The sequence below is a fragment of the Esox lucius genome, chromosome 20 (assembly GCF_011004845.1).
Source record: "Esox lucius isolate fEsoLuc1 chromosome 20, fEsoLuc1.pri, whole genome shotgun sequence".
In the NCBI taxonomy this organism is placed as follows: Eukaryota; Metazoa; Chordata; class Actinopteri; order Esociformes; family Esocidae; genus Esox; species Esox lucius.
This window is the reverse complement of record NC_047588.1, coordinates 17,106,031-17,120,103: the sequence shown is the minus strand read 5'-3', so window position 1 is coordinate 17,120,103 and position 14,073 is coordinate 17,106,031. Positions and strand designations below refer to the sequence as shown.

Here is a 14,073-nt window from a genome sequence, read left to right as displayed (position 1 = left end):
TGAATTTCAGGATTTTGGTCAAACGGTGTTAGGAGGATGTATGCATTTCCAATCGCTTGTTATCATGTAAAAAATGATGTGAATTCCATTGCTCTTTGACAAGACAAAACTGAAGATGCCAGCTTCCCTTCCACATCCCTCTTACTGATTTACACATGCAGCCCCACTCAGAATTATTATTTTGTCTAAAGGAAATTATTGGGCTGCCTGTGTCAACTTACTATAACCCTCCAATTTATTCTAAATTAAGCAGACAAAAACATGTGTCCTAACTTGGCTAATGGGGAAATTAATAAGAAACAAACATATGTCCCCTTAAGAATAATTTAAGATTTGATTGTAATTAGTGTTGATGCACTGTAGTAGAACATATTTTGTGTGTCTTGAAACAGTTTTGGGAATTGGGAACAATTTCCATTTTATTACAGTATTGCTACTCATAGAAGTTAATTTCATGTTTTTGAATAATATGAATAAATCTTTCTTTAATTAATACAAGTCATGAAGGTAGAAGAAAAACATCCAAACATTACCTTTCTCTGAGAAACTGCCACATTAGCCAGTAAGAAATGTACTTCCCCTTTGGATTTAAAGTAATAGTTCTGGTGTAATTATAATAATTAGCTAATTATTCATGTAGGAGATTATAATGGGCTTTTACTGGAGAACATTTGTATTCCCTTGTAATGACTGGAAGGCAAGGAAGCAGACCCTATTCTTTTTCATAAGGGTTAAGCGTATGAAAATCAAAGAGTAAGATTGTGATTAAAAAGCCTATTTGTTACTTGTTTTGGCTTGCTAAAGGGATGTCTTTGGGGAGTTTGTAAATGAACTGGGTGTGAACAGCCGCTGATCCATCTTAAGGAGCCTCAAGGATGACAGAACGCCCTGTGTGATTAATATTCTGATTAGTTAACTAACAGTGTATTAGCTACAGTATCAGTCAATAGTTTGGATACACTTACACGGTAGATTATAACACCATAGGTCCCAGGCCCTTGGGCTAAATAAAAATGGTCTACTAACTTCTACTAAGATCATTTTGGGGGAGCTATTTGCTCTACATTATGATTGAGATATGCCATTATTTATTTAAAGACAAAAATGAGCTCTGACAATAATCATTGATAATCCATGACCAGATCATCAGCCATTCCTGGTGACAGATATGTCTCTTCAAGATGAGCATTGTCTTTATTACAACTATCTTAGAGGAAGGCAAATATTCTATGTTATAGTTGTCTGAGAGGAGGGCTACTGTTAATTATATGAGCTGTCTGAGAGGAGGGCTGCTGTTAATTATATGAGCTGTCTGAGAGGAGGGCTGCTGTTAATTATATGAGCTGTCTGAGAGGAGGGCTGCTGTTCTTCACCTGTCATTACTAGTCCATACACAAGGTCAGAAGTCCTGAATATCCAATTTTTCACATGGTTACTTTGAGCCTGACCCTGAATAGATTGTTTTAACCCTGGTTTACCCCATTTCACACACAAACACACGCAGAGTGCAGACAGACAAGCACACACACATACATACTGTAGACACACACATTATGGTTAAGATATATAAGAACAAAGGTACATGCAAATGCATATTCTGACACCCAAACTCATGCATGTACACATACAAACACATTAACAATCTGTCTGTCTTTCTTAAACATATATTTACAATGGAAAAACCTTATTACAAACACATCAGTGTTTTCCAAGCTTATCACTACTGTGCAGAAGATTAGTGTTTCATATTGGCTGAGGAACCCTACAAAAGATGGCAGTGTTTTCTCAGATAGATGAATGCACTTCAATTTACTGTATGGAAAAGCAGTGAACAGAGCTTTTTCTTTGGCATTTTACCAACTCATTCTCTCAACTTCTTCTATTACTGTGAAAATTCTAGGCTATAGCAATTATGATTTCTGTTATTGTCATACTAAATAGTAACACAATCATTTTTTTATCATGGACGTAGTCATCAACTGTATGAAAAAGACTCAAGTGGTAAACATAATGAAGCACCAAAATTATTTTAAGATTCTAAATATAAACAATGAGAGAAAAAAACATGATCATTACAAAAAAAAGAGAAATATATAAATATAATAATCTAGGATATCTTTTTTGTAAGCAGCATCAATTTTAACAAAAGCAGTATTATTTGTACATTACTTGTGCTGTGTATTACTTAAGGTATATCTTTTCGCCCACTATTTATCATTAAATGCAATTTTCTGATATTTGAATGTTACATTTTGCAATTCATTATTTTCTTTGTATCACCACCCCCCTCTCTTTACTTCATACTCATGCCCTCCCTCCCTCCCTCCCTCCCTCCCTCCCTCCCTCCCTCCCTCCCTCCCTCCCTCCCTCCCTCCCTCCCTCCCTCCCTCCCTCCCTCCCTCCCTCCCTCCCTCCCTCTCCCTTAATGTCCTTAGTTAATGGCACCTCTTCAGCTGAAGTTAAACAAGGATATTAAAAATGGTGCTCACGATCCTACCGTCAAATTAGTATTTGCCTACTTCTTGCCTTTAAACAAGACTTGGCAAGCTTTAGAACATTGAATTACTTGAGAAAATGTACTAAAGCCTTTCATGTTGAATGGACATGTATGTATGTATGTGTGGATGTGTGCTGTGATACAGTGCGTGTGAAAGAGTTTATTTATGTATTTCACAAATGCCCTCCTTCAGTTGACGTTGATTCCCTCATCCAGTAGGTGGGCGCGGGCAATGAGTGTGTTGAGCATCATTTGCAGATGCTCCGCCCTCATCTTGCTGATCTCAAGGACCTCCTCATGGTTCACCTTCTCCTCACGGCTGTAGTCCAGGGAGACCTTCACAATAGCAGAGTTTTTTTCCGTAACTCTTTAACATAAGATGCAGCTTCACCATACTTACTAACTAGGTGACAGAATATAAATACTGAGCTGTTGATATAAATGCACGCAGATAAGGTGCAATCAATTATTTACAGTAATAAGAGATGTCAGTAAATACCTTGTTGGTAATAAGGGAAAGACCAAAGACCCTCAGGCCACAGTGCTTGGCCACTGTCACTTCTGGAACTGTACTCATGCCTATGGCAGGGGGAGGAGGAGCGGTGGGGAATAGAGACAGTAATGAGGATGGAGAAAGAGAGGGAGGGAGATGGGGAAGAGCAGGGACATTTAAAAAACCCTGAAACAAATGGCAATTGTGGATGGCACTGGATGATGAGTGTGTGTCTATGGTGTGTGTGGAGAGGTGGTAATACTGTGTAGCATCATTCATCTGCGTATTGACCACATCCTGAGCCTTAATCCCATTCTGCTGTTAATAGTCAATGGGAACAGAAGCAAGATCATGATAAAAAACTTACAGGCAACTATTCAAATCTAACATTCACACTCATCCAATTAACATTATTGATGTGGACTTGCTAGCTAGCAACAGGATTTGAGCCGTCTCATCCATTTTGTAATAAAGTGCTTTTTCGTCAAGACAATGACAGGTAGTTATTGTTAATAATTCTACATACAATCCGAGTCACGGCACCACTGTAACAGTTGTCAATCGTGCAGTGGCTAACTGCAAAAAGTGCTTCACCCAGATGTTTTTCCTTGTTAGTTCTGTAATGTTGTTTTTTTGCATTCCTGCATCCCAAAAGTGTTTGACAAGTATGGAAAATAAAGGTTGGCATCAGTTTTATCTGTCTGCTCACATCACTGAAGACAACAAAACAAGTCAGAAGTGTCTTATCTGAATTTCATGTTGTGGGAGTGGATATTGATTATTGTTCTGTTTTTACAGTTAAATTTGTCTTAAATTTTATTACTGGATGAGACCATCAGACCAATTAGCGTCACAACAGCAGTCCTTGGTCTCTCTGTTGACCTAATCGCTAAGCTAATTAGCATTAGTTGCCTCTGTTAACGGAGCTAACATCATAATTTATTAACAAGCTCACCAGGGTTTTTAAGAGGGAGGTCCAATTAGAGCTGTGTTAATGAACTAGAAAGAGGAGAGTGACTGTGTCATTATGGTCATAAAGCCGTTTTGGGCTGGGCACTTGGCTCCACGAAGAAATCATCCCCTCTTTAGTTGACTGTTGGTTTGAATCTATCATTGCGAAAGACTAGCTTTTATTGGATACACTTAATCTGCTATTTCAGTTAAATTATAACTACTTTCTAACATTAACTGTAATTTACAGAATTATTGTTGTGTGTTGAAAACACAGTATTGGTTGAAGCCTTTTAGTCCTGTGTTGTATTTTCACTCACCCACAGAGTCGCATCCCAGGACCTGCAACATTCGTGCCTCAGCAACGGTCTCGAAGTTGGGCCCGCTCACCATGCAGTATACCCCTTCCCGTACAAAGTTGGTATAGTCCAGTTCATGACTGATATCCAGAGCTAGCTTCCTCAGGTCCTTACTGTAGGCATCTGTCATGCAGGGGAATCGGATCCCAAACCTGGCACAGAGCACAACAAATCAATACAGGCTGATCCGTGGGACAGTGCAACTCTGTTAATCTGTTAACAATATGCTACTCTTAAAGAGCAGGTGCACACAATACTTTTTCTCGATTTAGATGCCAGACCTCTCCCCAGAATCGTCTAGCAGCATTCTTGCTTAAGAAATTAGTTTGCTGATTATAACCTTTGTTGCTTTTCAACCGTTCTTTTGGCGCAAGATATTTAATTGCTAGAAATTATTAAAACAATTTAAAATTGACATATAAACAGCTATTTTGGGCTTTTAATAATACTGGAAGACAATGGACAGTATCCCCAAAAAAGATCTCTGAGCATAATGCTTTTAAATCACTACTAGTAAAGGCATCTAAAATCTCCAGATGTAAACGGAAAATGCATGCATGGCCTAGCAAGCTAGATACTATAGATTAAAGTATGTATTTTCCCCCACTACTTCCACCTTCCTGTTTCAGACCTTAATCCATTTTTCACCCTCTCCTTTACTCTCCATCTCTCACACCCTTGCCAACCCCCCTTCTCTACCTCTCTCCATCTCTCTCTCTGTCTGTACTGTTCATCATGGTTTCGCCCCGCCCCTCTACCCATCTCCGTGTCTTTTCTTGTGGTTGTACCGTTCATCATTGGGGCCACACAGAGGGTGCTGGCCGGCAAAGCCCGGCAGGTTAATGTGGTCCTTAATTAGCATGATGTCACCCACTTTGAAGTCTGGGCACAGGCCCCCTGAGGCATTGGTCACAATGAGGGTCTCCACACCCAAAAGCTTAAAGATCCGCACCGGGAATGTGACCTGGGGGGTGACAGGAGTAGGATCGAGAGAAAGGATACAAATACAGAAGGGGGGAGGGGGGTAGAGAAAGGAAGAGCCAAATATTAGGAGGAAGGATGAAGAAAGGAGTGGACAGTTGTTAGAGAAAGGGAAGGGGGAGTGATGAGGAGAGGTGAGGACAGTTTAACCAATAAAAACATTCTCCATTCACTGTTTAGGCAGGCAGTTTATTTTATAGGGTTTTAAATAACCAGTTTGTCTAATGTGTCACTGTGTGTGTTTAGTTTTTGAATACACACCATATATATATATGTTTGTTATGTTTGTTTTCTGCATCTTTAAAATTATTTCTTTCCCTGAGCCTCCTTGGCCTGTAGATATTTTCTCTCTGACTATGTGGGTTTTCATTAACCAATTTGAAGATTTTTGTATCAGACCTGATTAGCAAAAACCCCACCCCTTTAACTAGTCAAAGAGTCATTGGTCTATTACAATCAGCCTTATGACATTCAATAGGCCAAAAGTACCATCCCTCCCAAACAGTCAGAAATTCTGGGAGCCTGACATTTAAACAGCTCTTACAGAAAAAGGCCATAATCATATTTATTTTACATTTTCCTTATAGTGTATTAATATCATCCCAATAATATGAATATAATGTTTCTTATTTGTATCAGTACAAATTGTTGTTATATGTATACTAAAATAATTTGCATATACTGTATCAATCTTGCTTCAGCATCAGTAATAAAATACAGTTCATACACACGACTTAGTCAGACAAACACTATTCTTTGGAGTGGTTCTAGACAGGAATGGCCAATATGGTCAGACCGCCCACAGACATGCACACGCCACTATCTGAGGAACCTCCATATTGGCTGGTTGAGTGTGAGGGGGCGTGTGTGTTTATGTGTGATGTGGAGACTCATGAAAATGATATTTTTTGGCAGCATACAAGCCATGAGTGGCTGTCATCCTGCAGAGAGGTAATTGGTGCAAATGTTTCAATGCCAGATCACCTTTCCTGCTGCTTTCTCTCTCTCACTTTCTCTCTCTCTCTCTCTCTCTCTCTCTCTCTCTCTCAGCCAGGTGTAGTCTTGTGTGTATACGTTATTATCTTAAACATGCATGCCAATAGCTCTTAGCAGGCTGCATAATCTGTTCACTGCAGAAGTAGTTGCTGAGGCTAACTCAAGCTGCATGCTAACATTTTGGATGAAAGTCACCACTCAGAGGGAGAAGAGGTCAGGGAGGGCTAACAAAGCAGGCCAGCTAATTAACCTCGCCATGCATCTTCTACTGACACACTGAGGGAGCGAGATAACAGCTCACACACTGATTACAAATCAGGGAAGAGGAAGGTAGAGATTGTATTTGTAAGGGTACCAGCAATTCCACAAAGCAAAATCATATGGCCTTTCTGCAATGCACTATACCTTATTTACAAACACGAACGTATAAATAAGTGTATGAACAGGGTGTGCTAAAATTCATAGCAACATTTTTAGCGAACCAGTAACATCTCCACTTGATGCTGACTGACTGTACTCACTTTACATGAACTGTTTTCAGAGTGGTGTGTTGTTGGCATCGCGGTTGTCAGATGTAATGACTCATGGATTTGTCACTGATGGAGTGTATGGACAATAATGTCAGTTATACATTTTATCAGATGGCTGTGTGTGGCACTGCATATCGGATAGTGCTGCATATTGTGCTTGAACAAGGATTTATGAAACCTTCCTGAACATACTGTAAATGTGCTATGGAACCCTTATCAATTACAGACCAAGAAATGAAATATATCTCTCCAGTGATGAACTGATTGGGCGAATCACATCAAACATCGCAAGAAACTGGACATAGCGACAATGACAATGACAGTGGTTGAAGTGCCTTAATCACTGAAGAACCGCTGGTGTCTCCATTTTAGTTTTTCCTTCTCTCAAGGTCTAGAGAGGTCTAGAGAGTAGTGGTGCCTTTATGCAAGGATTCAATTTGGAGTGACTTATTTAGGGTTTTAAGCACTTTTAGAGAATTGGTGGTGTAAGAAGGATTTTAAAAATACATTGGACTGACTGGATATTACAACATAGGGGCCACTAATTAAACCCTGCTGGTACATAATTCCCCACTCACCATTTCGCCCAACATCATGACAAGATGCAGAAGAAGAAAAAAAACATTCTTACAGGACAGTTCCTTGTGCTCAATTCTTTTCAGTTTGATGGTCATTTTGTTCAATTTTTCACACAGAATGACCCAACAGTGAGAACAGTGCTAGCATTATGATTTTAAGAAACAGGGTCCAGATCAGTGGTGATCCTGTCCTAAACTCTGTTTAAATAAACAGCCTTGTGCAGAGTCAGCACTTCCCAGGCTGGGTTCTATCCTCTTCCTGCCTGCCTCACAGCAGATTGTGACAGATAAAGTTAATGGGCCAAGGCTGGAGATGTCAGCCCATCTCCGTTATACAAATAGGAGCAGGGCTCCCTCAGTTACTGTGACCTTGCTGAGCCACAATGGGGTATGTTTAGCATAGCGTTTCAAAAGAAAGCACCCATTTTGGTCCACTCTTTGTCTTCTGTGTGAGGGCTAATATAAGCAAAGTGCACACACTTGGTAAATAATATTTCAAAAACATTTAGTGTTTGCAATAGTTGGAATAGGTAAGGGTTATAGATTATCCAGGACTGGGTTGAATCCACAGAGTCCATGGATATTGATTATTTAAATAATCCTGGCTGACGTCTCCCTGATCTCAAGGGAAATGATAAAGCAGCAGGGAAAAGAGGATAAAGAACAGTGGAAAACAAACGTCTCAATGTTCAAAACCTGACCCATATAGAAAGAAAATAATAATTTAAATGTCTGTTATTTTTCTGGTTGCCTCTGTACATACATTTATGTGGTCAGAATACATAGGTTGCATACTGAAAGCGGATTTACCTTACATAGTGAATAGCCCTCATAGAGATGGAATCTGCCTTGCATGAAGACACAGGATTTGCCTTTCAAAACCCCAAACACCAGACAGCCCTCGTGGCCTGGAACTATAGGAGACATGCAAATATTTTCTGTCAGAGAAGTTAACACGTAGGGTTGCAAGGTCCATCATTCATTTTATTTGAATGGTGAGTTAGTCAGGATTTGACTTCTGGTATCATATGATAATTTATAAGACATGAAAATGTAGAATTGGTGAAAATAAACCTTAAAATGGCTTGGAAATGTTCTTCTCTCCTGGGCAACATGTCGAACTTCAGGACAAATATTTGGACTGGGTTGTGAACTATATAAACCGTTTCAGGTCTGTTAAATGTCCACCTGGACTCCTGCCACCTAAGGCAGTGGTGCATCCAGGCCTAACGTTGCCACACTATGCCAATGACTTGAGGCATGTATGTGACCAGACCTTCTGGAACCTTCTGCACCCCTGTTCAAAACCAATGATGTTAGGGAAGGTACAATGAGGCAATGCTGCCAACATTCCACCAAGGCTGTTAGAGGGTAAAGAGCGGCTACAGTGCCACTACGGTACCATCCAAAACTCCCTCCATAGGCCGGCTTCATGGACACAGATTCAGCCTAGTCTAGGGCTAATATCAAGCCCTATGGAGTTCTCCATGGACTTTTTTATTCCTAGACTAGGCTGAATCTGTGTCTGCGAAACCGGACACATGCTCAGCCTCTTGAGGGCAAGTGCTATTTCGGGTTAGGCCCTATGGTATTATATAGTTTTGAGTTATAACATCAACTATGAAAAAGTATAGAAATGCTGTTGTTTATCTTTGTCATAATTTAAGAATGTTTCTCATGGCTAATAAATTATAGACAAATGGGACTAAAGCATAAACAGCCCTGGCTACAAGGCATAACAAAACATGATTATTTCATGTGTTTTCAATGTTTAAAATTATCTGTTGATGTGTAGCTGTTGATCGGTAGCATTATGTAACAACATAAATCCTATTTAAATGAACCAAACCATTTAAAAATGTTGACCCTGGTGTCAGGGTCCATAATATATCTGCAGTAATAATAATGCAGAAATTCAGTTTTTAAAGCCTTTGTACATAAATGTTATTATTATTATTATTTTATTGGAATTATTATTATGTAATTTAATTTTGATTTTTTTTTATATATAATAACAGTAACAAACTGAAAAGTAGCAACAATAATGTTGTAAATGTCCACATTAAGTTATTAAGTACTAAGTTGTATTTCCTACAAGCCTGTTCATGTTTTAATTTTAGCTTTTTTACTCCCAGATTACTCCCATATCATTTCAGGTTCACACAGCATAGCACATTATACAAGGCCAGTGATATGAATGGAACATTCAATATCCTGTCACTTTGAATTAGAATATAACAGGGAAGCCTACTACACAAACCAAACAAAAATGTATTGAAGATAAAGGTCATCTCTGTCTAAGGATGGTTATCATCAAACGTTATATAAAGTATTCTTATTTTTGTTTGTTTCTTTATGATGGCTTTGTTCAAGGACAGAAAAAAGCTGTCTGGTAACTAGATAGGAGGCTATGGCTTTTCTGCACAGACAAATACCCACCTTACTCTACTGATATTAGCAAAGCAAACATTATCAGGTTCATCAGAAAGATTGTGAACAAATTTCATATTCACTCCACATCATGAATATTTAAATTTGTTCATGAGATCATAATAAGAAGTCCATGTGGCAGATATATTAGGACCTATTTTTACTCAAGTTATAATATTTTATTCATGTGTCATAGTTACTCATTCTTGGTTCACTTTCACACTAGCAGGTTATGATTTGTTAATCCATGCAACATTTTGACAGACACACGCAGAAATTCCTATGCATTTTAGGACGTAATAATAAACTATTTAGCTGAAATGGTGTCAGTGTCATCAGTGAGGAAAACTGATTAAAAGTTATTTTGCTGTGAAGGCATAACTAAGAGGGCAACACACGGTCAGTCCCGGAATAGAGTAATTGTGCAGAGGTAATATTTACAGAGAGGTGTTTACTATTCAATTTGATAGGCAATACATGACAAAGTTTATAAAGACAAATATAGACACCCATATAAACGTCAGTCACTTTCATACTTGGAGTTTTATGGCTAACTAAGGTATAATACTGATCCTACTTCTAGATTATACACACATTAACAACTGTTACTCATCCAGCTAAAAACAGGAAGTTAAAATGTATTATTTTGTTAATTGCAAGTCTCTGACTGCATCTGTGAATCCGTAGGAGCATTTACTGTTAGCTGGTTAGAGACTCACTGGAGATATCACTAGTATCATATTTATATGATGTTGATAAATGCTATGTTTGTGACTGTGATCTTACCTGTGCTCACAGGGAAGTTGGGAATGTCGGCATAAGGAAAGGTCTGTTTGTTGGTGACCCTGTCAGCCAGTAGGCCCAGGCCGGAGCCACAGATCACTGCGATCTTCGGTCTGTGTCTCGTCTGGCTCAGAAGCCATTCTGTCGTCTGGTTGTAGTCCTCAAAAGAGCAACAGCTAGGAGATATGACACTCAATTATCTACTTTTAAATGACACTCATTTAATTTTCAAATATTTCAAACTGTTCATGATCTTTAGATTTTTTGACATTGTTTTACACTGACCATATCCCATTCAGATCAGGTCCCGGGGGGTAGTGACAAGGCTTGATTATATTCAAAGTATATGTCTGTAAGATTGTCCCCATGGGACCTGTTACGCAATTGTGCATTTTTGCATTATACACAAAAACAAACGTAGGGCAAAATATTCTGAGAACTTATTTAGACCTTCTAATGAGTTCTAAGTAATTAAGTTAGAGGCAGGTCATCATTCTTTTCTGGGTTATTTATCTCATCTGTGGTAAGTTGCAGCTCCCTAAAGAGTATACCTTAACGCTCAACAGGGTTTGAGAGAGAAACAATATCATTCTCCGCCCTGTACCACCGTCAATATGGTGACATGTCTAAGGAAGTCATAAGCAAAATAATCCTTGAATATAAACATTCCCAATTGTATAAGTCAATCTTCTGGGACCTTGGAATTCCAGTAAGCACAGTCCTCTTTATTATCAAGATGTTGCTGTTGTCAACAACCCAGGACGTGGTCACAAGAAGATCCTTGACCTCAGATGTTGTCAAATGTCTGTTTGCTAAAGATCTCCAAGCTGATGTGAACAGCAGATTCAGGTCACACCATATGCCACATTTTACCAAGAAACATAAGTGCAATGTTCAACCTAGTATCCAGACAGTGGTTCTCTATTCAAGAGTCTGGCTCTTTCAGCAGGTCAACAACCATAAAACCCCCCAAAAGCACTCAGGAATGGCAAAAGTGGAAACAGACTGTTCTGAAGAGGCTAGCAATTTGTCCAGACCATTGCCCATAGAAAACCAATGGTGAGAGCTTAAATCAGCAGCTGGGTGAAGGCACCTGTCAAACAAGCAGTACTGGAACGGTTTACAGCTGAAGAGTGGGCAAAATGTCCTGTATAGAAGTAAAATAATTCTACAGATATTTACAAGAACCATTTAACTGCAGTTATATTTTCCAAAGGATGTGAAACAAAATTAGGTCTTGGCTGCAAATAATGTTGTCTATGCCATTTACTTTTTCTGAATTACAACAATTAATTGAAGTCTTAGTAAGACATATCAATTCTGCAATTTGGAAATGTCAAACATAATTTAACTTATATGTTGATGAATATTGTTTTTGCAGCAACTTTAAATGATAGATATAGAATCTACAGAAAAGATAGATAGTAAACAGCTAGATGATAGATTGATACAGTAGGGGGACAGATAGAAATAGACTGATGTAGATAAATAGATATAGAGATATAACAACACCAGCCATAGGAGGTAATCGCTGCCAGATAAACTGTTTAAATGCTGCATGTGGTAATTGGCACAACAGCTGTTGCACCAAGTGTCACATAAGCCAGGTTATTCTCATATTTACTATATCCAGGGTGTTTAATTTTACTTTGAGCATGACAACTATGAGGCACCCTAAATGTTATATGATGATAGAAAGACAGATAATCTTTGACAATGTCATAAAATCAGACAATGTGCCGATTCAATTTCACTCAAACTTTAGGGAACATGACATTTTATGTATAGTTAGTTTTTATGTATAGTTTATGTATAGATAATATATCATACAGACGTTATTAATATTTACAATGCAACACTTCTGAATAGCTAAGATTTAAAGCATTGTTAATATTAAACAGCAATAACTCCAACTCATAAATCAAATGGGACACAGGGAATAACTAAAATAAATGAGATCTCACTGCTCTTTTGAAAGGTGGTCCCTAACCTGAGGAATCATATCAATTCTATGGTTTCACAGATTTTTAACCTCTCTTAAAATCTGTTACTAGTATTTCCACTTAAAATCCAGTTTGGGACCTGACTTGTAAGTTCTTTTCATACAGGACCCCACTATATACAGCTCTGGAAAAAAATTAAGAGACCACTGCACATTTTTCTTTCCTTTCCAAAACAGTTGAAAAGGAAAGTTTTGAGTGAGGAAGAGAAGCGTTCAATTTGCAGTGGTCTCTTAATTTTAACCATTCTGTTGCTCACTCAAAACCTTCCTTTTCAAGGTCTCTTAATTTTTTCTGGAGCTCAATGAAACAGTGTATGGATGGGCTAGAAAATACTAACTTGTCTAACTAATCTTACTAACTTGTAGTCTGTGAATGTCTGTGCCTGATTGTTCATTCTAGATTTTCATGTGTTCATTAATAAGTTACCTATTAAGTATTTATAAATGCTAGTATATATGATTAAAAGTAGCAATTACATTTTCTTTTAAGTGTGTATGGGAAACAAATCCGTGTTATCCGTGCAGAAGGCGGTGCTCATTTTTAAAGTAGACTTCTCTGTGATTGCTAAATAGAACAGGCTTTAACAGGAAAACACCTTCAATGCAAAGTTGTGCTCATACTTAGTAAACCAATCAACTGAACTGGAAGCATGGACTGACAAGTGAAATGTGTTGAAGAAAATGACATTTACCATTCTGTACTTCCTTTGGTGTGCATGATCCCCAGACAGGTCAGGCAGGTGCAGTCAGTGCAGAGGTAATCAAGCTGCAGACGATACACCCAGTTAACAGATACCAAGAAGGTGATAGTGCCACACAATCCCATGGGTGGACTGTTTTCATTGGTTGACTTTGAGGTGGGCGAGTGTGAGGTCTACTCTCTGGGATTCCTGGAAAAGTCAAAACGTGCAGGGTCACATGGAAATGTCTTGATAAGAGAACATGCTAATTATTACAGGTTTTTCAAATGTTCTTGTACCTTGCAGTCACCTTTGTTTAAAGTCAAGATACATTCAGAAATGACGATATAACACACACACACACTGACAAACACAAAGCAAATAAGGAACATTGTTGGGAACAGTTTTAGCACTAATGGGTGGTTTGTCAAAGCATGGGGCACTTCATTATTTGTGAAATGAGGCAAAGCCACTTTGGTTCAAGTGTCCACAGGTTGCTGGAGACTTGTCTGGAAACCATCTGGTGTCTGTGACCTTATACCCCCTCTGTACCAGTCAGCTGTTGTCTGAGAGCCACAGTTCTGCTAACATGTCCTCAAGTCTTCTGTCTATTCATACTCCCCATGGGCAGAAAAAAACATTTGTGTACAGAGCACACATCCATTGTTTGACTAGATAGTGTTGATGCTGGTAGTTCAAGGTAGATAGTCAATGAGTAACATTAGGGTACATATTACCTTATACATTGCCCTTTTATTGATACGGGATGAGAGACTGCGCTGTAGAACTACCA

General features: G+C 38.6%; 2 protein-coding genes across 2 annotated transcripts in view; both read right to left on the bottom strand.

Moving 5' to 3' along the window:
* Positions 1 to 2,419: 2,419 nt before the first annotated feature.
* On the bottom strand, positions 2,420 to 13,441 carry pnp4b (purine nucleoside phosphorylase 4b). The gene is made up of 7 exons (XM_010885134.4): positions 13,293 to 13,441; positions 10,602 to 10,774; positions 8,196 to 8,299; positions 5,089 to 5,264; positions 4,262 to 4,452; positions 2,997 to 3,076; positions 2,420 to 2,833 (listed from the first exon to the last, which is right to left on the bottom strand). Exons 1-7 carry the CDS (start codon positions 13,424 to 13,426, stop codon positions 2,687 to 2,689), a joined length of 1,005 nt encoding a protein of 334 aa, XP_010883436.2. The 5' UTR covers positions 13,427 to 13,441; the 3' UTR covers positions 2,420 to 2,686.
* LOC114840678 (vegetative cell wall protein gp1-like) overlaps positions 13,440 to 14,073 on the bottom strand; it is a 22,243-nt gene continuing 21,609 nt past the window's right edge. The window contains exon 4 of the mRNA XM_034288745.1: positions 13,440 to 13,490. Within this exon, the coding sequence (XP_034144636.1) occupies positions 13,440 to 13,490 (51 nt within the window). The remainder of the gene's footprint in view (positions 13,491 to 14,073) is intronic.